The sequence below is a fragment of the Zygotorulaspora mrakii genome, chromosome 6 (genome assembly GCF_013402915.1).
Source record: "Zygotorulaspora mrakii chromosome 6, complete sequence".
Lineage (NCBI taxonomy): Eukaryota > Fungi > Ascomycota > Saccharomycetes > Saccharomycetales > Saccharomycetaceae > Zygotorulaspora > Zygotorulaspora mrakii.
Genome location: NC_050724.1, coordinates 461,725 through 484,676, shown reverse-complemented (window position 1 = coordinate 484,676; position 22,952 = coordinate 461,725). Strand labels below are relative to the sequence as shown.

Below are 22,952 nucleotides of genomic sequence, written 5' to 3'. Positions count from 1 at the left end.
AATGAAACAAAATACGAGCCATTCTCTCGTAAAGGACATTGTTTGGGAATTAAAAGAGATGCAGTACTTTTTTCACTTTTGGCTTTTTTTGCATTCAGGCCTTCAATCTGGGGAACGAGCAACATACCCATTTTTGATCGATGGGCAAAAGCCGCTGAAGTACAACATATCCTATAATTTACTGGATTAATTGTGTGTGCCTATGTTTGCACCTAATTATAATGCTACTCTAGTTTATGCAGTTTGGTATATCTGCAGCGCTTGCTTAGGCATTACATCCTTCCTACATTCATTCCGATATTTATAACCCTAGAGTCCAAAGTTTCTGTTGAAGGAGCTGTCACTGTATCGTTGGATCTATTAAAAAAGGGCAAGGCCAATATTTGTGGAAATACTATTAAGCTTTCAAGTAGTTGGTTTCTACTGGTTTTGTTCACTTGATCGTTCGGAATTCTCGTCTTGATATCTCGAACACTTACCAGTCATACGAGTCTCTCTGTTTAGGTGGCATGAGTTTTTCAAAGTATTTCAGAAGTATACCTGATTGTTCAGTTACTTTCGATGGGGCTTCAATAAGATTGGATCAAAATCATTTCATTAATAATCATTCTGAGGACTTTGATATAGAGAATAGTGCTAAGCACGGCACATTTTTAAATGATTTGGTATTCAGGGCGGTTGGTGGGGAAATGGTGCTTGTATTGGGAAAGTCATCATCTTCTTTTTTTAAGGCGTTATTCGAGAATCATGATCGTATGTCCTACTTTCCAGAGGGATCCATCAGGTTTAAGGATAACGAATATAAAAGCTTTTCCACAAAATGTCCCCAACATATCATTTACAATAATGAGGACGATATTCATTTCCCAACTCTTACGGTTAAGCAAACTGTTGATTTTGCGTTAGATTGTAAGTTCTCTCTATCGAAGAGTGAGCGTGATGAGCTTAGAGATGCCTTGTTGGAAGAGCTAGGTCTGGCAAATGTGGCAGATACACGAGTAGGCGATGAAGCTATTCGTGGTATTTCAGGTGGGGAGCGGAAAAGAATTTCTATTCTCGAAACATTTATTGCTAATGGATCCTTTTATCTTTGGGATAACTCCACAAAGGGCCTTGACTCTTCCACAGCTCTTGAATTCTTAAATACCTTGAAAAGGTTGACCCAGACTACAAAATCTGTTAATTTTGTCAAGATTTCACAAGCGAGTGATAAGATAGTCCAGAAGTTCGACAAGATTTTACTACTATCAGAGTCTTATCAAGTGTTTTACGGCACCGTTGAAGAGTGTCTTGAATACTTCACCTGTACCCTGGAAATCCCAAAAGATCCAAATCTCTGTGTCATTGAATATCTAACATCCATTTTAAACTTCCGACCCGAATCCACTGAGCATGGCATGAAAATGACCCTGCCTCATTTTCAAGTAATGACACCAAATTTCGAAGAGTATCTCCACCAAAAATGGATTGTGTCTTGTAATCATGATAATTGGAAACATATAACGTCAAGACAGATTGAAGAAGGGTGTGACCGGTTTAATGATGATGATTTAACCCCCTTATTCGATACTACTAGGTGTACACAAATTCGTTGTTGTACAAGAAGAGCATTTCAGCGACTCCTTGGTGACAAAGGTTTTATTTTTGCACAAGTAGTGTCGGCAGTTGTTGAGGCTCTTGTCACAGGGTCTTTGTTTTATGATATTCCTCTAACGACACTGGGTTCCTTTTCGAAAGGTTCTTTGACTTTCTTTGCTGTATTGTTTTTCACGTTTATGGCTCTAGCTGATATACCAGATACTTTCCAAAGGCAGATGGTTGTGAATAAGCAAGTTAAGCTACACTTTTATTCTAGATGGATTGAAGCATTTGGGAATACTATTCATGATTATGTCTTCAAACTTATTATTGTGATTCTCTTCACTATAATACTGTATTTTTTAGCTCACTTTCAAGCTGATGCTGCTCGTTTCTTCACATTTCTTCTATTTCTCAGCATATTCAATTTCACCATGGTATCACTGTTCTCCTTTATAGCTTTCATTACTCCAAATATATCAATTGCAAACTCAGTTGCAGGTATAGTGCTGTTAGCAATTGCAATGTACGCATCATATGTCATATACATTCAGGACATGCATCCGTGGTTCGTATGGATTGCCTACATCAACCCTGCGATGTTTGCTATGGAAGCTATATTGAGTAATGAACTCTTCAATCTGCAACTTGATTGCTCAGAAATGATTGTTCCGAGAGGCCTAAATTATTCAGATGTTCCTTTCAGCCATAAAACTTGCGCTTGGCAAGGAGCCACCTTAGGTAGGTCATTCGTATATGGAAAGGACTATTTGAAGCAAGCTCTTAACTACACTTATGGGCACGTTTGGAGGAACTTCGGTATCTTATTGGGATTCCTGGCGTTCCTGTTGGTAATTTCGCTGCTGGCAGCTGAGTATGTCCCTCCGTTGTTCAACAAAATGACGGATTATGAAATTCTGGGTAGATTTCATGATTATAACGCAGCGAGAAAATCCTCAAGAGGATACATGGTTCAAGATGAGCGTCCCGACCATAGTTCTAGCTCGTCGATTGACTTATTTATGTCCCAAAAGAATATCATATCAAAATCTGATGAATGCATGGAAACTGGTACATATGTTGAATCTCAAAATCACGTCTTCTCATGGAGCAATATAGAGTACACGGTCAACGGCATGAAACTAATAGATGGAAATTCTGGTTTCGTTGCCACTGGGATGACAGCACTAATGGGCGAATCGGGAGCCGGTAAAACAACCTTGTTGAACATATTCTCAAGAATGACTAAATCTGGAGTTGTAAGCGGGCAATTTCTCATTGATGGAAAACCCCTTGAGAATTTGACTGCATTCAGTCGCAGTATTGGATTTGTGCAACAGCAAGATGTACATCTTGATCTGCTGACTGTGCTTGAGTCGCTTGAAGTTTCGTGCGTTTTACGGGGAGACGGGGACAAGTCGTACATTAATGTGATATCAGATTTACTGAAGTTAAATCCTAATGTTCTTGTGAGAGATCTTACACCCACTGACAGAAAGTTGCTTTCAATTGGTGTAGAACTTGTCACGAAGCCTTCTTTGCTTTTACTACTGGATGAGCCCACATCAGGTCTGGATTCCCAAGCTGCTATGACAGTAGTGAAGTTTTTGAAAAAGCTCTCTTTGCAAGGGCAGGCAATCTTATGTACAATTCATCAGCCTAGCAAAGCCATTTACAGTCAGTTTGATAATATAATGCTATTAAAAAGCGGAGGGAAATGTGTTTACTTCGGGCCAGCTCAAAGTGCTGCTCGTTTTTTTTTGAAGTATGATGAAACGTTGACCTTTGATGGTGAAAGTGACAATCCGGCAGACTTCGTGATTGACGTTGTTGGACACAATGGGGGCATTAAAGAGGAAGAAGAAAATACTGGAGGGAAGGTCATGAATTGGCCCCAAATTTGGAATGATTCGTTAGAGAATGAAATTGTGTCGGAAAAGAGAGAAAATTTGGAACAGGAAGCTCTCGAATTATCAATAGATTTCACAAGATCGGTGCGAAAGGAAGTATCTTATACTAAACAGTTGTTGTTAATCACTAAGAGACAGTATTTATGCATGAAACGAGATAGGGCTTATGTGATTTCCAAATTTGCATTGAATGGTGGGGCTGGTCTCTTTGTTGGATTTTCATTTTGGAACACCAAATACAACATTACGGGTCTCAAAAATGCAACATTTTTATGTTTCATGTCACTTTGTATTTCATCTGCATTGATAAACCAGGTACAAAATAAGGCTCTGGAGGCTAAAGGTGTTTACCTGACGAGAGAAGCTAGTACCAATACCTACCACTGGTCTATCTTTCTACTTGCTCAGCTAATTGTAGAAATACCTCTAGCAATAGCAAGTTCAACTTTATTCTTCTTATGCTGTTATTTCTGTTGTGGATACAGTTTCGCACCCCATATTGCAGGCGTCTTTTATCTAAACTACATTGTATTTTCACTTTATTATTTGACCTTTGGTATGTGGCTGATATATTCTACTCCCAACTTGCAAACGGCTGCTGTGATTGTTGCTTTCCTTTATAGCTTTACGGCGGAATTCTGTGGTGTGATGCAACCTTATTCACTGATGCCTGGATTTTGGAAGTTTATGTATAGAGCTTCACCTTACACGTACTTTGTTGAAAATTTCGTCAGCCTTTTATTGCATGAAAGACCTGTTATTTGTAAGCCAATGGAAGTTGTCCCTACCATGCCACCGCTTGGTGAGACTTGTGGGGAATTTATGCAAGACTTCGTTGATGAGTTTGGCGGGAAAATGGTAAATCCCAATTCTACTAGCATCTGTGCGTATTGTGCATACGCTATTGGTGATGAATTTCTGAAAGATCAATTCATGAGCTACAGCCATATATGGAGAAACTCTGGAATAGAGTTGGCGTTCATTGGTTTTAATGTTGCGGCCATGTTCGCTGGATTCTATGTGATTTATGTTCGTACTGGGTGGATTTCGACCACTAAAAACTTCTTGCAAAAATTACTTTGCTCAAAATATGTCAAGAAACACGTAAATTCGTATTAATTTTTGTTCTTTGTATACAATGTTTATTATCTTCATCTCTAGCTTAAGATCGATTCCAAATATGCGCAATCTCGCTCAATTTTTTTTGTGTCTCCTCCTCAAAAGTTATTAAATGACCTGTTTCCTCAAAAGAGTCACGATCCTTTAATGCAGTTGCGCAATAAATGTATCCACTACATTCTTGAAGTTGCATCCAGGGATTTTCACTCGTATTAGGTATAATTAAGCCTTCAATTCTTAGCGAGGAATCATAGATACTTCTCAAATTTTCAGCGTTCTCATATCTATTTTCAAAATAATCGAAATCTTTTTGAAAATCCGCGTCTGCACTGTTTGTGATCTTGCAGGTTTTCAGACCGCCGTTTGTCCATAGTAATTGATCATTTCGGCTGCTATGGGCCATCTGAGCGCCGCATATCTGATATATTGAAGTCGAACTCTTTTCAGCTGGCACCTCAACGAGCGGCCCAATAATACCTCCATCCACAGGATAAATAGCATAACTCTGTCCTGCGAATAACTGACCTAGCCAAAAAATTTCTTTATCGCCATAGACACATCTTCTCATTTTGGCATCTAGATTGAGCATGAAGGAAAAGAGTAGTCCATTCAAGTTACTCGATTTATTTATCACGACTAATCCACTATCCACATGATGAAGAAATTTATTGTGAAAGAAACCTCTGAAAACTGTAGCTTCTTCACTATCATCATCGAAGCTCACTTCATTGATGGCAAATTTCAATTTACTATTGATTAAATTTTCTTCTTGATAAGATGGTTCTACCTCAGCTAGCATATCAATGCAATATCCCAATGTATGTTCGCTTGGCATGTTTCTATCCTTATAGAGCAGCATTCCGTTCAATTTGTACTGAGGATCATCCAAAAATACGTCTAATGAAATGAATGGAACAGCATCAACGTCGAGGAGGACCATCTCTTCAAATGTATTGAAAATAACCGCTAACCATTTATTGATAACATTCACAACAAATCTTTGCGAAAAGTCAGAATCCAGCACAGTTGCGCAGTCAACAAGATAAACACGCTGCTCTGATGTCCTGACGACATTTGACAGTTCTTCGACAAACTCTGCAGAAAACTCAGTTCCTTTCGTAACAACTTGAATAGGCAATTTATTCTTCATGTAATCCAACACTTTTAGCTGATTGAAAAAAAGGGTCTTGGTGCTTTCAGCTAAAGTTATCACAATCCCTCTTCCTTGAGAATACTCTCTCCAGTAAAACCAAAAATTCTCATTAAAGTCAGCCGGCACTTCTGGTATTGCTAGTTTCAAACCAGTTTTTAAATCCGTTATGATAGGCCACAGTGGTTCATCACTTGCATTTACATCTCTTAAAAAGGGAAACATTCTTCGCAGGAAATCATTCGGCGAAATACCCAGTGAGTCACTGGGGTTCAATACACTCTTGACGTCTAATACTTGTTGTATTGTGGTCTTTTCGGTAGACGCAAAACAATAGTTAAATAATCTTAATCTTTCGCCCAATAGTGATATCAATACATCGTCCAAATCTTGACCCGAAAATTCTGTTATTCTGCTGTTACTCCAGTCTCCATTAGTCCGATATATGGCATCGATCATGTATCTACACTTTTGTGCTTTGGAGATATCCTCCCAGTTTAATAGCACCTTAGATTCAACTGCTGTTATGCCAGATGTTAAAGGCAAATAGCTGAACGGATTTAGCCACGACGGTTTCGATTTATTGGCATCAGCAGTCGCCTTGTCCATTCTTCTTTGTATCCAATGAAACGGTGAAAACTCGCGAGCATGTCTTGCATGAGCATAACCCCCGAATTCCTCGTCATCGAGTTGACTATTGGAAAGCGCCAAATAAGTGATCAAGGTTACAGAAAGTAGTAACAAAATTCTCCTCAAAAACCAGCCTTTGAAAAGTCTCGACCTTCCGACAGGTCGCAGTATTGAAGTCATAGACCAAATTCACCCAGCTCTGTAGAAGGGCGATGTTTTCAAAGCAAGTAAGCTCACAAATACCTCTTTTAGTTCTTATAATTTACAGTATTTTAATTATAAAAAAAATTACATGCTTCCAACCAGAGTCGAACTGATGATCTCCACATTACTAGTGTGGCGCCTTACCAACTTGGCCATAGAAGCTCTAAAACACGTTGTCACTGAGTGAACTTTGTTGTGTATGTACGATTTATTGAGGAAGATGTTCCAGGACGATTGTTGGCATTATCGAGGAAATAATTATTTAGAAAGAATGTTTTCTTCGGCGTTGTCGATACTAACTTGGTTTGACATTGATGATGATACTATGATATTCAATTATAGAGATATATAATTCCTTGATTTTCTATATCATGAATTGAGATAAAACTAATTGACCTTGGATTAATATCTGGAAAATACGTCAGTATTTATACCTAATACTTCGCGCCTATTGAACCATAAGAGAGGACGACGAGTGAAGAATTTTCATCGTCATCACACCATTTCTAGTCCCATAGAATCCACAGTACAACTGTTATTTCTTGTTCCATGCCATAGACTCCTTCGTAGCCAGATTCCTGAATTGTAAACGTCTCGCGATAGATTATCATCCGATATCTTTCCAGTATCGATTGATATTCTGTTAGGGCTTCATCTGGCTTCGTTTACTTTGTTTTACAGACCAATTGTCTCTTTCTGATTCTTATAAGTCATCTCTTAAATATATCTTACAATATTGATCTATAGTTCAACATGTATATCATAATATTATTGTCAATGTCTTAAGAAGTTAGTATCGACACTCCGAAAACAACTTACTTTCCAAATAGTCTCAAATTCTGTTGCTGTGGTGATTAATTAAACTTCTCAAAATAACATTGTTTATTCATAAATATGTTTTATTGCCAAAAAAACTGTACCACAAAGAGTACAAAACATAAAAATACGACTTTTTGAAAAAAACAAAAATATAGTCTACTACACTCTGCCATATTACAATGATAAATATACGGATCAAACGTTTCTGCTTAAATATCGGTCAAAATTGTGATAAAAACAAGATATGTTAAACAGATAAATTGAAAGGACCAGAAATAAAACCTTCGCAATGACACAGCAGAAGGCATGAAGTCAGATGAAGCCCTAGCGGAATATCAATCGATTTTAGAGAGCTGTTGGCAGATTATTTAAGTTTACAATTCGTGAATCTGACTCGGGAGGAATCTATGGCGTGGAATAAGAAATACCAAGCAGTGCTATGGATTCTGGAGGATTGGAAAAATAGCATGATGACAGCGCCCGAATAATGAGCTGATGAGAGCAGGATTTATATGCGGATGAGAGTGAAAATTCTTCACTTGTCTTCCTCCCTTATGGGTCAATAGGTGCAGAATTCCGGGTATGAATATTGTCATCTCTTCCAGCTATTGAATCTCAATCCATTAGTTTTTATTTTCTTCCATCATATAAGAAATGATTTATATATATCCATAGCTACATGTTACAGTATTAATAGCAATTTCTAACGAGATTGGTGTTGAAAACTCCGGAATCTTTTCCCAAATATCACTATACAATATACCGCGCTGAAGTATGAACAGATATCCCAAGTCTCCTGGATAGAAGTTCAAAAGAAGCCAGTGTTTTATTTCTCCCGTTATTATATGTCGGACTTAATTAATTCATGAGATCAAAAAATTTGAGCGGTACGAGAATCGAACCCGTGTCCCCACCTTGGAAGGGTGGGATGATAACCACTACACTAACCGCCCAATGATTGGATATAATTTTAAAGGTTTATGCTGGTTATCAATAACTAGTAATGGCTCAAACACACTTCAAAGTAAGGTTATTTAATTGATTAGACGTATTATTCCCAGGAATTTTTTGATAGTGAGGTTCGTAGCGCATGATAAATGTAAAGCAACACCAGTAAAAGAGATCAGCGGCTATTGGCTTTAAGCTATTACTTTACTCTAACTGAAAGGATGACAGAAGAGTTTAATGTTGAAATATAAATCGAGATTGTAAGATATATTAAAGAGATGACTTATAAGAATCAGAAAGAGACAATTGGTCTGTAAAACTGTTGAAATATAAATCGATATTGTAAGATATATTAAAGAGATGACTTATAAGAATCAGAAAGAGACAATTGGTCTGTAAAACAAAATAAACGAAGTCAGATGAAACCCTAACAGAATGTCAATCGATAATGGAAAGATATCGGATGATAATCTATCACGAGACGTTTACAACTCAGGAGTCTGACTACGAAGGAGTCTATGGCATGGAACATGAAATAACAGTTGTACTGTGGATTCTATGGGACTAGAAATGGTGTGATGACGATGAAAATTCTTCACTCGTCGTCCTCTCTTATGGTTCAATAAGTGCGAAATGCTAGGTATAAATATTGACGTATTTTCCAGATATTAATCCAAGTTCAATTAGTTTTATTTCAATTCGTGATATAGAAAACCAAGGAATTATATATCTCTATAATTGAATATCATAGTATCATCATCAATGTCAAACCAAGTTACTATCGACAACGCCGAAGAAAACATTCTTTATAAATAAATACTGACGTATTTTCCAGATATTAATCCAAGGTCAATTAGTTTTATCTCAATTCATGATATAGAAAATCAAGGAATTATATATCTCTATAATTGAATATCATAGTATCATCATCAATGTCAAATCAAGTTACTATCGACAACGCCGAAGAAAACATTCTTTCTAAATAAAAACATTCTTTCTAAATATCATCAATGTCAAACCAAGTTAGTATCGACAACGCCGAAGAAAACATTGTTGAAATATAAATCGAGATTGTAAGATATATTAAAGAGATGACTTATAAGAATCAGAAAGAGACAATTGGTCTGTAAAACAAAATAAACGAAGTCAGATGAAACCCTAACAGAATGTCAATCGATAATGGAAAGATATCGGATGATAATCTATCACGAGACGTTTACAACTCAGGAGTCTGACTACGAAGGAGTCTATGGCATGGAACATGAAATAACAGTTGTACTGTGGGTTCTATGGGACTAGAAATGGTGTGATGACGATGAAAATTCTTCACTCGTCGTCCTCTCTTATGGTTCAATAGGTGCGAAGTATTAGGTATAAATACTGACGTATTTTCCAGATGTTAATCCAAGTTCAATTAGTCTTATCTCAATTCATGATATAGAAAACCAAGGAATTATATATCTCTATAATTGAATATCATAGTATCATCATCAATGTCAAACCAAGTTACTATCGACAACGCCGAAGAAAACATTCTTTATAAATAAACATTTTTTCCAAATATTATTTCCTCGATAATGCCAACAATCGTCCTGAAGGTAGTAGAAAGAAGTATTGATTCATGTAACATATAGAACTACTGGGCGGTTAGTGTAGTGGTTATCATCCCACCCTTCCAAGGTGGGGACACGGGTTCGATTCTCGTACCGCTCAAATTTTTTAGTTTTTAAGCAGTTACTAATAATCTGAGATTCAAAAACCGATTAATAGATTCAACAACATCAAATACTCTAAGCTTCTCAATATTTTTGGATTTCAGGTTACTTTGGCTTTTACTTTTACCCTAATTAATATTACTCTAGTTAAGAATGCTATAATTAAGAATCCTCAAATTAAGATTGCTCAAATTAAGATTACTCTATAAGGTCATCTTCCAATGCGTAATTTTTCAAATTATCGCTTTGTGAAGAGACCTCTTCATTCATCAAAAATGATACCAGTTCTCTTCCGCCAAAAAACCTCCCATTCATTTTTTTGGAACAGCTCTGAGCATCTTTTAAATATTTGAAGACTACAGCGGCCTCACCCGAATCTGGAGATAGTTGAACATCTTCAACAGGTCCAAAATCCAAGCATCCTTCAAGAATATCCGCTTTTATGTCGTTCAACTCCTCTTTGCTTAATTGATCGTAAATACCAACAATATTACTGATTTTGATACTTCTTACAATCTTGTCTTGATTTTCTTCGAATTTTTGCGACACCTGCTGCATTTTCTTACTTTCCCGTGGTCCTGATAACGTTTTCTGTTGTTTTTTGGTTTTCTCGCTATTGTCACTGTCCTCTGGTTCAAATGATCTCTTTCTTTGATTTTCAAAATCAGCCACTTTCACATCGAGTACTGAGTTTTTGAACCTATATCCATCCATCATTTCAATTGCCATTGGCACACTCTCCTTTCTGACATATATGATCAACGCATCACCCTTTAGTTTTCCCTCAGAGTCTTTATAGAGTTTACATCGGACATTACCTTCTTGATCTTTTCTTATCGCTCCATATTTGGAGAACTCATTTATAAGCTGCTGTTCATCGATATCTTTCGTTGATAGATTTGAAATGTATATAGCTGTCGGTTCGTACTTTTTTTCTTCTGTAATATCTTTTCGTTTGGATTGTTCGAGTTTTCTTCTCTGCAGCTCTTTCTTTTTGATCTCTTTCAAATGGCACTTGAGCTCTAGCTCTTCCTTGTCCATAATATGAACTGTTAATATTGTTTATTTAAAACTATAGTTCACCTCATGGTTCTCATACTTAGCAATATCCGAATTGGATTGGTTCCCTGAGTCTTAAATGAGAAAAACGGATTGTGCTTTTCCAAGGCGAAGAGGATCCAATTTTGTCTTCGTGGTGCAACCACCTTTTTGTCCATTCCTCTAAATGAGTTAATATACAAGTATTTTATATAATGAGTGTACTTAAGGTGTGATACAAATGATGTTCGAATAGCGTAAACTGGCATTCACATTAAACCATTGACCAGGTCAGCACACAAAGTTACATCTTCCGCCCTTCCTTGAGCTTTCATGGCGATTCCCTTTGATGTCTTAATTAATTGCACAATAACAGCAATCTTTGATCCCTTCAATGCACTTTTACCAAATAATTTCAAAGTGTGTGAGTTAGAGTCACTGGACGCATATTGTGTACTCTCTAACGGCAAACAGCTCGTGTTTACGATCAGTCTATCAACAATTTCTTGCAATGATATATTTTCTTTAACATTGTAAACAGCTACTTCTTCGTTTGGTAATTCGTCAAAGGTGGACGAGAAATCACCAACAAAGGATGATTTAATATAATCACCGGCATTTAAAAATATTGAATCAATGTCATATTCATCTTGGAAGCCTTCGTCGCCTTCAAATGGTTCGTTTGTTTCTTGATTTAGTTCTCTTGTGGTAAACGTCAGAGTATTTAAGAAATTTTCCATGACAATTTCCTCCGACTTGGAGAAGGCAACGTAACAAGCACCTTCTTCTGAAGGTAAGAGTCTAACGATGGGTATGGTGAATAATTCTTCTAGTTGAGACTCATCTGGATTTTCTGGAGTACATGTCAATGTAACGTTGTCTAATGCTGTGTCCGTTAAAGTATTAGTAATGTTAAATTGGAAGACAACATTCTCCTTGAATAAGTGTTTAACACCGCGAACAATAAATTCTGCCTCAGGGTCAGTCAAAGCAACTGCTTTAGAACTATTTACTAGTGATCCAAATTTCTTGATTTGATCAATAGACATTAGTTCATCGACATATTTAGTCGACAATAAATCTTGCTCATGATCATCCAAGCTAGGACCAGAGAAATTACTATTTTCATTAGAATCAGCGATCGCACTTTCTTCAGTGAAACCTGGAGTTGACTCTCTTCCATTTTCCAAGTTACCCTTCAAAAATTGATCTTGCTTCCTCCTCAATTCCATTGCTTTTGCTTCATCTTCCGTAAATCTACGAATTGCTTTAACATCAAATGGAGTACTGAAAGAATCCTTGTCTGAGGAGATATATGTTGCCAATTTTGATTCTAACGCTGAAAGGTCATAACTATATTTGGATTCAATGAATACTTGAGCTTCTTGATTATTTGATTTTCTTGCTGAATCGATAAATTTCAAGGAAATGGTTGCTCTATCCCTAACTTCATCATCTTGATCGTTTGCGATTCTTTTCAATAGACTAATAATTGATTCAGTCAAAGTAGAATCATTTTTTGACAGTGCAAATTTGGATAATGAAATAACAGCTGCCGACCTAATAATTGAGTTTTCCAGTACAACTCTATTGTAAATATGTCTGACATAAAGCGATGGCGTAGAAGTTGATGGACCTTCCTTACCAAGTAAATGTAAAATTCTAACCAATATTTCGTTAAATTCACAGTCTTCAATAAAATCACAGAGATTCTCTAATGCAGTCTCTTTTGCTTGTGGTACAAATGATACGATATCGATTAATGCCTCCACAACATTGTTTTTGAATTTGAACCCTCCTTCACCATTTTTCAAAACATCGATCAAAAAATTAACGATAGATTTCCATTCATTTGGAAAATTTAATGACAAAGAACGGATGGCATCAATAATAATTATTTTAAAGTCATCTGAAACATCATGAATAAATTTAGTAATTGTCGAAATCAAAGAAGAAATATTTTTTGCTGTACCTGTTTTAAGTAATGTCGTAATCGCATACGTCGAAATATTTCTATTGGAGTCATTTATCAATGATTCCAATTCTGGATTACAAACAACAATTTTTTCCGGAGACACCATTGAAATTCTGTTTAAAATTCTCAAAGCAGCAAATTTTGGTGAAGTACGCGGAACTGTCAAAAGAGATTGTAGGGTTGTTATAGCTGCAGCAAAGAGCTCTGATGAAATTAAACGAGAATTACGAGTGGCAAAATTTGTGATTAACTTTGCAGTCTCTAATTGAACAGACTCAAATTTATTTGATAACCAATCATTTAATAATGGTTGAAAATCAATGAATAATTGTGGATCCTTTGTTGTTACTTCATTAACCAATTTAACCAATTCAACTTTTGCTAATTGATTTTTTAACATGTTATTATCAGAAAACTGTCTGATCATTTTTAATAACGCCATTTTATCATTCTTTTTCAATTGATAAAGCAAGCCAAGAGCATGATATTGTGTAATAAATGTTGAGTTTGGATAGTAATCACCAACAATATTTTTATGTGGAAAGGGTTTCAAATCCACAACGGCCTCTTGAGTTTCATTTGCAAATCTCTTCACCGTAGTTTCTGCAATCGGTAAAAGATGATAAGAGGTACAAAGCGCTGCAGAAGAAATCGATGGATGTTTATTGACTAAAGCACTTTTCAATAATCTTTCAGCAGAAAACGCAGTAGATTCATCCAGAACCGCAGTCAATGAACGAATTGCATCTGGCTTGACCAAATCGGAGCCATTTTGTACATCTTTCATAATTGATGAAGTTGCCATTAAAACATCTTCCGAAATGCCACTTAACTCTTTAATAGCTAAATAAACAGCTTGTCTTAATGAATCATTTGGATGTTGAAACAATTTTGAAATCGAAAAGAAAAGAGCTGTTGCTTCGGTCTCTGGGAAAGTCTCCCCATTAGCTAACAGCCTCAATAATCTAGCAATTAATAAACGACATTTTTTTGCATTAATTTGTGACTCATTGAATTCACTCATACAACTCTGATAAATTGTCATCTTGTCAGGAAGATCCCCTGACTCGGAGCTCTCAAATTTTTTATAGGTGTGAGTGGACATATTTAAATACCTCCCCAAAAGCTTTTAGTGGCAACGACAATGTCCGACAGATGTCAATTGAACCAGATGTCGACTGAATCGAGTTGACTTGACGAGGCAAATAACGTTTCTCGTCGTCCTTTCAGACTTATTTATTTACGTGCAGGGATCGAGCGAGGACGTAAGTTACTTTGACGGGCATACAAAAAAAATCTCGTACAATGCGATGCAACTTATTGTCAAACAAAACAAGGTTGAGGTTCCGGGTAATCTGCAACGTATAACTCTATACCAGATATATATATTATGTATATGACAATGAAAGCGCGAAATGAATCTATTAAATGACTGTTGATGAGGTGCCGTTGTTGTTGATAATGTTGCTATTACTATTATTGTTATTATTTGTACCTGGAGGGACTTGAATACGGTGTAATGACGGATTTATTGGTGCAGTGGTAGAATCCTCGTTCAAAGTTAGTAATAGTTGAGCTAAGCATCTCTTCGAGCCTACATCATCTCTCAGTACTTCAGTAAAAGTATTGTCTCTCAGCTTTGGAGGTAAGGCAATTTTCAAAAGTCCTCTTGCTTCTAAATTATCACTCAATCTCAGGTAACATCTTATAATATGTTTGAGCAACCTGCCTGGGGGCGTATGAAGAGTCAACTGGTCGATCATATCTTTGAGAACATTCGTCACGGCATAGAAGCGCTCCATGGTGGCGCAAATGTATTGGAGACCAATGTCATCGAGTACAATCTTTTGAAGAATAAAGATTGCGACAGTTTTGGACAGCTCTGAGGAAGATTGCATAATCCTCAAACATAAAGGAATGATATCTGTTCTCAACAGGAAATTTATCACCTCCTGCGAATCGTTCTTGACCAGCGCACCAATCACACCTAAAGAAGTCAGTCTGAGATATTCAAAAGTTCTCTGTCGTGAGGTCGTATTTAAAAATGGAAACAGAAATAATGGAATATGAGCTTGGAGAAACAGGTGCTTTGTTTCTGAATGAGACGCGACACATTGCAGGAGAACCAATGCGTTGCACACTCTATTGGAAAGTTGGTTTGACAACAGTTGAGGCTGCAACATGGGATAAACAGAAATGATCTCGTTGATTAGTGACGTCATTACACCGAACGACGACCAAAGTATAATAGCCAAATCGTCAAACTGTTCGCGCTTACGACCCAGTTCTAGCAGTGCCTGTTCCTTTTGGGGACCGTAGGTCAGCTGACAGATCCAGTGATAGACGTTTGGATCATCCAGAGCGTGCATTGCGATATTGCCCTGAACAGACGGTCCGCTCTGTGACGTGCCTTGCGGACCACCCTGTCCCTGTGGCATGGCCTGCGGGATGCCTTGCGGAATGGCATGCGGACCACCTTGTTGTGGCAGCATGGGAGCCTGGTAAGCACTGTTGAACATGTTTTCCTTGCTTGTTGGCCTAAAAATGCCTCCAGATAGCTAGCGCAGCCGTAATATGCCTGTATAACTGCCAACTGTCCATGGGCCCGAAACGAGAACGCTCCAGTTTGTTGAATGCTGAAATAACCAGAGCCCAAGTGGCGACCCGTACACAGCGACTCGGAGCACACAGCCCGGGTAACAGCAGATAACAGCAGATAACACACCACATCCGACAGTTGCAGTAGATTATAGTATAATTAAGTATTACGTATTATTAATTAGTAAAGGATAGAATAGATAAAAGGACAAAGCAAACAAAAAAGTAATAGTATAGTGCGAATGCTGGTTCATTCTAACGGCCCTGGTCTCCCCGGCGCCGCCCCGCTCTCCAGAATCAGTTGAAAATAGACTTCATCTTGCTGGAAAGCTTCTTTAGAAAGCTGGTCGACTCCTTCTTTGAGTCGTCGGCCTTCTTGTCAGCGGCGGTGGTGGCCTTTGTGGTCTCCTTTTGGACGTCAGCTTCGACGGCCTTGACTTGGTCGTGCGCCTTGTCGGCTTCGGTCGAGATTTGTTTGCTGATGTTTTCAGCTTCGGTTTGGGCGTATTCAGCAGTAGCAGACATTTCTTGTTTTCTATCTAGTAGTATATGCAGTATTAAGCGGCGATGCACTGGAAGTAAAACCAAGATACCGAAAGGAAGAGACGGAGGGCGTTTGCCCAGAAAAACACGTCCCGTGAATTTGTGTCCTTTATATAGTTACGAACACCATCGCATCGGGATCCCAAAAAGGGTTATTTTTTTTTTCCTCATTTTTTTATTTTTATTTTTATTTTTATTGTTATGCTTGCACCGCGCAGGGCAGTGCAGTGCAATGCAAATGGCAACTGATAGAAAAAAGTTTATGTGTACCGAGCAACGCGAATACCGGTTGACGGTGGCGGCAAAGCGTCAAATCGAGACGCCGATGTCGTTTTTCCTACTAGATGTTCCAATGTGCCAGACGCGCGCCGATACCCCCGACACGTTTCAAATGCGAGGCGCGGCCCGGTTGTGCGTGTGTTGCGGTGTGTGGCGTAAAGAATGCGCAAAGCATCGCGCGCAAGAACATCAGAGAAGGTCAGAGAAGGTTGCGGACCGGCCACAGCGGTAACCAGGGGGGCTGTGCGAGGCAGGGCTGTTTACGTGTTACTCCGTTGAGAAACCGTGGCGACGCAGAGCTGGGCGCGGTGCGCGGTGCGGGTGTGTGGGTTCTTGGTAGCGCGTTTCTTTTCTGGCATGCGCCCGGAGAAAGCATTGCCGGCGCCACATCTCGCGATGTGGCGTGCCGGTTACCTACGTTGCAAGAGAAAAAGGGATCAGAAATTTGGGTATACTTGATACTTCATGGGGACCACAGAGTACTTTAACGGGTCCCATAATTATCAGACTGGTGCACAGCGTTTGTCTCGTCATTTCCCACGGTCAAGTCACCACCACACCACGGCTGTGGGCAGCCGTGGTCGTTGGCCCCGAACAAGGGCCTGCGCAATTATTCTTAATTGCTGCCATACATAAAACTATTGTTCGGTCGCGGGCGCGGAGTCGTGGCGGGTGACTTGCCGGTGTTGTGCTCTCTGTAATGTGTCCCCCTCCTACTTCTCTCTTTTGCTGCTTCTTATATAGTTTTCCGGGGCGTGGCATTTACCCGGGCCGTTGCCGAGCAAGAGCCGCGACAGGAAAAAATTTTCAAGTTACATTTCATTAGGGTATCGCGAAAAACTAAAGTGTGTATATGGTTCTATCGTAGTGTCGTTCTAAGGTGCTCGTACCAAGGTACAGAGGTGGCGTGCTAACGCAACAGCGCGCCGTGCTAGTAGTTGCACGCATTGTAGGTGTCACTGCAGGTGTCGTGCTGCATGAGAACCTGATTCAGCTCGTGTTCCAGAGCCTCCCAGCTATTTCGACACGCTTTTTTCGTGTTGGCGGCCGGTTTAGGCGTGGTGTTAGCGTTCAAATCGTAGTCTACCAGTGTGCTCGAGCTCAGGTCAGAACATATGGACACGTTTCTTTGGTGGTCGTAGAGTTTGGTCGTGCTACTGCTGTTTGACAGTGATCTCACTGTGCCAGCACTTTCGATCATTCTGTGTCTTTGTTGTTGTAGCAGCTTCTGCTTTTCGATTCTTTTTCTCTGTCTGGAGGTCTTCTCGATGTCCGCGACTATGGGCTCTAGTAGGAATCTCAGGTCCAGTATCAGATCGTCGTTTGTTACCCTCAGGTCCCAGTTCAGCAGTTGAATCAGCTGTCTTTCCATCAGATTCAGGTCTTCCAGCGAGAACAGGCCGTCCGTGTACTTCGCCCAGTGCCTGTTCAGTGGGGAGGAGTCGTTGTGGAACTTGGCACTGAGCACGAGGCAGGCCAGGAATATGCGGTGTATGGTTGATGGCAGCCCCGTCGCGTCCCTCGGTAGTATGCACTTCAGCTTGTTCAGATAGCAGACGGTGGTGAGCAGGGTCGAGGTGTATACGTTTGTGTGTCTGACGAGCCTGCTGATGAAACTCATCAGGGACGGCAATCTCTGCGGCTGGAGGTGCTTCTTGGGTGGGGAGCTTGGGGGGCTGGGGTAGGCGGAGGTTTGGGCCGGGGTTTGCACGTTGGGCAGGACTCTGAGAGTCTGGTTGGTGAGAAATTTGATCATGTCGTCCGTGACCGGAGACTGCATCAGGACTTTTAGCGCTTTGTGGTATTCGGACATGATTGTGGGTTTGGCCGGGCTGCTGTTGTTGGGTGCTGTCTGCTGCTGAAGATGTGACCAAGACTCTACAAGAACCACTGCTACATGGGTATATATATATGTGAATTTCACCGAGCCATACCGGTCGTCATTGTTTAAAACATTCCGCGTTCTAGTACAGTTACAGTCTGATGTTCTCTAAACACTACAGTTTTTCAATTGCTTGGCTGAAAGACTAAATTTGGCGTTTCGCGAATCGCGTTTAGACTTTTTCAGTTTACCGTTTTAGGCATCGGGCGCCAAAACGCTGAACAAAAAAGCAGTCAAGCGGATTATTTTGTGTCGTGCGTCTACTATATCAATTAAATTTCCCAATCTATATACGTTTACGTCTGTATCACGGATGCGGGCGTTTTTCGCATCTCATACTTCATTCTCGAAACTCGTCTTTATGGCACCTATTAATGCACTGCTTTGTATCTTATCGTTTCCACCTTTGGAAATAGAATACTCGATATCGGCCATTTTCGTCAGTAATTCGATTCTAGTCTCTTCATTTTGTAGTTCGTACTGTTCCAAAACCTCAGATATCGCTTCGAGCAGGTCGACTAGGGCCAGTCCCTTCGTGCTACACAGCTTTGTCAGCGTGTAGTACGCCGTCGTCCAGTCATCCTTCAAAATGGACTCCAGGATTGTCTCGATATCGGCAGGTCTTGGGGCACCACAGCACTCATATATTACGTCGGCCGTTATCTCTTCGTTGATGGGGTCATCCAGCGTAGACTTACTGGCCTGTAGGACGTTCAGCACACGTCTCATATCGCCTCTGGATAGTTTCAACAACGCGTCCCTTGCTTCTGAAGTTATCTTTAAATGTTCATTAATCAATACCATGTTCATTCTGCGATCCAGTGCCTCTCTTGGTAAAGGCTGAAATCTAAACCTTGTGCATCTACTCAATAACGCGGGTGTTAGTTTATGTACATAATTTGCCAAGATGCAGAACCTTGTGTTCTTGGTGTATTTTTCGATGATTCTCCTCAATGCATTTTGTGCAGCATTTGTCATTGCATCCGCTTCATCAAGAATGATCAATTTGAACCCTTTCGAAAAAATCTGTCTTGTCGATGCAAAATCTTTTATCTGATTTCTCACGACGTCAATACCTCTATCGTCAGATGCGTTTAGTTCCAATACCATATTAGAGTAGTTCTTGCCATATATCTCTCGCGCTAATGCTACTATAGTAGACGTTTTACCCGTACCGGGAGGACCATAGAAAAGCAGGTGGGGCAACTTACCTTCCTCAATGAATTTGCGGATTGTCGTGACAACTGTAGATTGCCCGTAAACATCATCTAGCGTCTCTGGTCTATACTTTTCTACCCATGGCAGATTATCATCATTGATAGCGTAATATGTATCAGACATCACTATTTAAAAGGAAGCACAGTTTCACTCGTTTCTTGAAGTGCGAACTCTGGTTGAACTCTCCCTTCGTTTTATATCTTTTTTGATCTTTCATATCGAAATGACGAAGATCATGAAATTTCATGACTTGAATACAATAGTGCCGGTGAACACGTGAAAAGAATGGTCTTTTCAAAGAACATAAGGCTTCATTACTCTGATGATGCAGTTCGTTACAATGCGAATCCAGCGCTGGCACTGGATACTGACTTTGTATGCTCTGTTTAGTCTTGTGGCAGCATTTGGTGCTACCTTTGGACTCCAGCAAGAAAAGAGATTTCTGAAAGGTTTTGATCAAGATATATCGTATCACGACTACGACGGTGACGCTACCGGCTTAGATCGGTACAGTGATAACAGTAACAGCACTGGAATACTCGACTCTAATCACATTTATGAATGGACACCAATATCTACAAACATATCTGCTGGCCAACGAGACGTATTTACCTTCTCGGTAGAATCTCTTTCTTCCAGTCCGAAAAAGCTCTCTACATTTGAAGTCATGATCTTTCTAAGTGGCAACATTTGTAATCAACCCACTGATACAACTGACAAGTTACTTCGAGTTACGTACTCCTTCGATGAAATTATTTTGTCAAATTCATCAATGGGAGAATGCGCCTATTTTACTAACGGCTATATGCAAGCATTAGCCACATGTCCCTTAAAGGATATCAGTAACGGATCTGTTGCTGCATATCCCTATCTTTATGTTGTTGTTGAAGCTGTCAATGTGACAACGAATGAAATATTGCCATTAGGTGCAGAAGCCTTAAACGATGTTTGGCACTATGAAATGACTGTCTCTGAAAACGACTTAGTTTACCAATGGGATAGCAGGCAATCGTTAGATATTTTGGATACTGATCATAATTCGGCGTTAGTTGCTACTGATCGTGGCCTTTCCATTCTTTCGTATTTAAATGGTGTGAAAGAAGATACTGTAAATAATAGCGTTCCAATCGATTCTTCACTTTATGATATTTATCTGTATTCTGAAGAAGAGGCTTCAAAAATTGAAGATTCCTTGAAGCTTTCCCTATGTGCAGTAACCAGCGGTTCATATTTGGCAACTTCAGCCAATAAAAATTATACAGGTGACCGAGACTATAGAACTTCTTTGGACAATCTTGATTTGGAAATTATTAAAAGTCCTGCCAATCGCACATGGCATTATCAGGAACAGTTTTACATTACAGGATTAAACAGCTCATCAAGTTACACAGTCTATCTAACGAAAAAAATAGGAAGAGCTGGAAATCTATCTCAGGTTGGCGGTGTTTTATTTTCAAAGAGCACTTTTTCTACAAGAAACTCTAACGATTGTTCATTAATATTCGGTCTGGATTTTTGCTCCGGTGTGGCATATTCGGTTCCTAATTCAGCCTCGCAACCTAACAACAAAACTTTCTTGGCTGAACAATTTGATAACTTGGCAAAATCATCGTATGTGGGCTTCAGTAAGGCTCTACAGAATATTCCGTGTAATATAGAACTTGATGCTAAGTATTCGCCACTAAGAACGTGTGATGATTGCGCACACTCATATAAAAACTGGTTGTGTGCTGTGACAATACCGAGGTGTAGCGCTGAAGCATCAGATATTTACAAACGAAGGGACAAAGACAAGAATAGAAGTCATTTCTTGAGTGAGTCCTTTAGGGCAAGCGCTGACTATTACGAGATATTGCCATGTGTCGAGATGTGTTATAGTCTCGTGCGAGATTGCCCAAGTGAATTTCAATTTAGTTGCCCAGATTCACTTGTGCATAAAGATTTATTTCACATGAGTTACAATTTCTTTGATCCATACTCTAACATCATGACGTGCAACTTTATTGGTAATGATACAGACATTTTTATAAGTTTATTTAATGCTCAAAAAGATGAGGGGTAGTAACTACTCTATTTCATCGATTGTTCTCTTTTTGGTATTAGCCTCATTTGGGTGCGTCTCCACAGCTAGTGTTTCCGTAGAGAGATTAGATTCATTGTGATCATCATTTACCTGATTAATTTTCTCAGTCTTTTGTTTTTCACTTGCAAACTCTTTTTCAGCTTTTGCCAGCTCGTCAACAACATCGATTTCAGCTCCCTTCTCTAATACAAGTTCCAACACTTTACTCCAAACTTTTTCATCCCTTTGAATAAAATCCTCCAGCTTGAAAACATTTCGTCTATTCAAGGACCAATCCTGCTGCTGTGAACGCGTAAGTTTTACCATGTAGGACGAGCTTCTGACTGCTTTACCAATGTCACTAATGAGCGATCGTATGTATGTACCCGAAGAAACTTTGGCAGTAAAATGCAATAACGGTGCGCGGTACTCGTTTCCAAATTTTTCGATCTGCCCAGTTTCTTGTTCAGTTATTGGTAATGGTCTTTCAATTTGAGCTACTTCTGACTCCATACCCCGACTTTCGCAATATTCCTTTGAGAAATATAGCGTATCGTCAAGAAGACCAGAATTCAAAAGTTTGATGTCATCTTTTACTTCTCCAGATTCCGGCCTTAATATTGGATATTTATGATTTTTTGATAAGGTGTCAGGAAACAATTTCAAATCGTAAATAGTCACTTGTCTTGGTTCAATGGCACGCGGTAAAGGTTTCCCCTCCCTAGCATATTCATACAATGGCTTGCCATTCATCTTGAGTGCAGCAAAGATAGGTGGTGTTTGCTTTAAACATCCTTTGAATTTCTCTTCCACGCTCTTGATATCTTCGGTATTCAGGTGTGCCACGGAGTTTCGTGACAGAATTTCACCTTCGACATCTCCTGATGTAGTCGAAACACCAAAAAGTGCCTCAGCCTCATACTCCTTCACAGTGCCAGATAAGTAATTGGCTAGTTTTTTAGTACCGCTGCCAATTCCGATTACCAAAACACCGGAAGCCAACGGGTCGAGAGTACCCCCATGGCCCATCTTCACTTTGGAAACCTTTCGTAACTTCCTCTTACTTGCTTTCTTACCTGTTTGTTGCTGATACTCTCTCATTCTCTCAGCGGTAGCACGCTGAATTTCCTTTGAGAATATCTGACTACTTGTTAAAGCGTGTTGCAACTTCATCATGAATTGATTTGAAGTAATTCCTCCTGGCTTATCAATAGCAAAAATACCATTCATTGTTGTCTAATTATACCAGCGTCGTCGAAAATTGAGTATTTACAGAGTGTTTGT

The 22,952-nt window shown here is 39.3% G+C and overlaps 10 protein-coding genes and 3 non-coding genes across 13 annotated transcripts; 4 read left to right on the top strand and 9 right to left on the bottom strand.

Moving 5' to 3' along the window:
- Positions 1-509: 509 nt before the first annotated feature.
- Positions 510-4,607, top strand: PDR11 (ATP-binding cassette multidrug transporter PDR11; the record flags this gene model as incomplete). Its single annotated transcript, XM_037289565.1, has 1 exon — positions 510-4,607. The coding sequence occupies one exon, from the start codon at positions 510-512 to the stop codon at positions 4,605-4,607; it is 4,098 nt and encodes a 1,365-aa protein (XP_037145460.1).
- A 43-nt stretch (positions 4,608-4,650) lies between these two features.
- MNT3 (alpha-1,3-mannosyltransferase MNT3) lies at positions 4,651-6,567 on the bottom strand (the record flags this gene model as incomplete). The annotated part of the gene is made up of 1 exon (XM_037289564.1): positions 4,651-6,567. One exon carries the CDS (start codon positions 6,565-6,567, stop codon positions 4,651-4,653), a length of 1,917 nt encoding a protein of 638 aa, XP_037145459.1.
- A 113-nt stretch (positions 6,568-6,680) lies between these two features.
- HG535_0Ftrna7T lies at positions 6,681-6,753 on the bottom strand. Its single transcript has one exon. It is a non-coding gene; the product is annotated as a tRNA-Thr (tRNA).
- Positions 6,754-8,291: 1,538 nt separating this feature from the next.
- On the bottom strand, positions 8,292-8,363 carry HG535_0Ftrna9G. Its single transcript has one exon. It is a non-coding gene; the product is annotated as a tRNA-Gly (tRNA).
- Positions 8,364-9,999: 1,636 nt separating this feature from the next.
- Positions 10,000-10,071, top strand: HG535_0Ftrna8G. Its single transcript has one exon. It is a non-coding gene; the product is annotated as a tRNA-Gly (tRNA).
- Positions 10,072-10,271: 200 nt separating this feature from the next.
- On the bottom strand, positions 10,272-11,114 carry CUS2 (U2 snRNP complex subunit CUS2; the record flags this gene model as incomplete). Its single annotated transcript, XM_037289563.1, has 1 exon — positions 10,272-11,114. One exon carries the CDS (start codon positions 11,112-11,114, stop codon positions 10,272-10,274), a length of 843 nt encoding a protein of 280 aa, XP_037145458.1.
- Positions 11,115-11,380: 266 nt separating this feature from the next.
- On the bottom strand, positions 11,381-14,191 carry SEC21 (coatomer subunit gamma; the record flags this gene model as incomplete). Its single annotated transcript, XM_037289562.1, has 1 exon — positions 11,381-14,191. The coding sequence occupies one exon, from the start codon at positions 14,189-14,191 to the stop codon at positions 11,381-11,383; it is 2,811 nt and encodes a 936-aa protein (XP_037145457.1).
- A 319-nt stretch (positions 14,192-14,510) lies between these two features.
- Positions 14,511-15,605, bottom strand: CAF40 (CCR4-NOT core subunit CAF40; the record flags this gene model as incomplete). Its single annotated transcript, XM_037289561.1, has 1 exon — positions 14,511-15,605. One exon carries the CDS (start codon positions 15,603-15,605, stop codon positions 14,511-14,513), a length of 1,095 nt encoding a protein of 364 aa, XP_037145456.1.
- A 560-nt stretch (positions 15,606-16,165) lies between these two features.
- On the top strand, positions 16,166-16,738 carry HG535_0F02400 (uncharacterized protein; the record flags this gene model as incomplete). Its single annotated transcript, XM_037289560.1, has 1 exon — positions 16,166-16,738. One exon carries the CDS (start codon positions 16,166-16,168, stop codon positions 16,736-16,738), a length of 573 nt encoding a protein of 190 aa, XP_037145455.1.
- A 699-nt stretch (positions 16,739-17,437) lies between these two features.
- Positions 17,438-18,319, bottom strand: PCL1 (Pcl1p; the record flags this gene model as incomplete). Its single annotated transcript, XM_037289559.1, has 1 exon — positions 17,438-18,319. The coding sequence occupies one exon, from the start codon at positions 18,317-18,319 to the stop codon at positions 17,438-17,440; it is 882 nt and encodes a 293-aa protein (XP_037145454.1).
- A 402-nt stretch (positions 18,320-18,721) lies between these two features.
- Positions 18,722-19,729, bottom strand: RFC3 (replication factor C subunit 3; the record flags this gene model as incomplete). Its single annotated transcript, XM_037289558.1, has 1 exon — positions 18,722-19,729. The coding sequence occupies one exon, from the start codon at positions 19,727-19,729 to the stop codon at positions 18,722-18,724; it is 1,008 nt and encodes a 335-aa protein (XP_037145453.1).
- A 199-nt stretch (positions 19,730-19,928) lies between these two features.
- Positions 19,929-21,668, top strand: MID1 (Mid1p; the record flags this gene model as incomplete). The annotated part of the gene is made up of 1 exon (XM_037289557.1): positions 19,929-21,668. One exon carries the CDS (start codon positions 19,929-19,931, stop codon positions 21,666-21,668), a length of 1,740 nt encoding a protein of 579 aa, XP_037145452.1.
- Positions 21,669-21,671: 3 nt separating this feature from the next.
- Positions 21,672-22,898, bottom strand: PUS4 (pseudouridine synthase PUS4; the record flags this gene model as incomplete). Its single annotated transcript, XM_037289556.1, has 1 exon — positions 21,672-22,898. One exon carries the CDS (start codon positions 22,896-22,898, stop codon positions 21,672-21,674), a length of 1,227 nt encoding a protein of 408 aa, XP_037145451.1.
- Between the last annotated feature and the right edge of the window lie 54 nt (positions 22,899-22,952).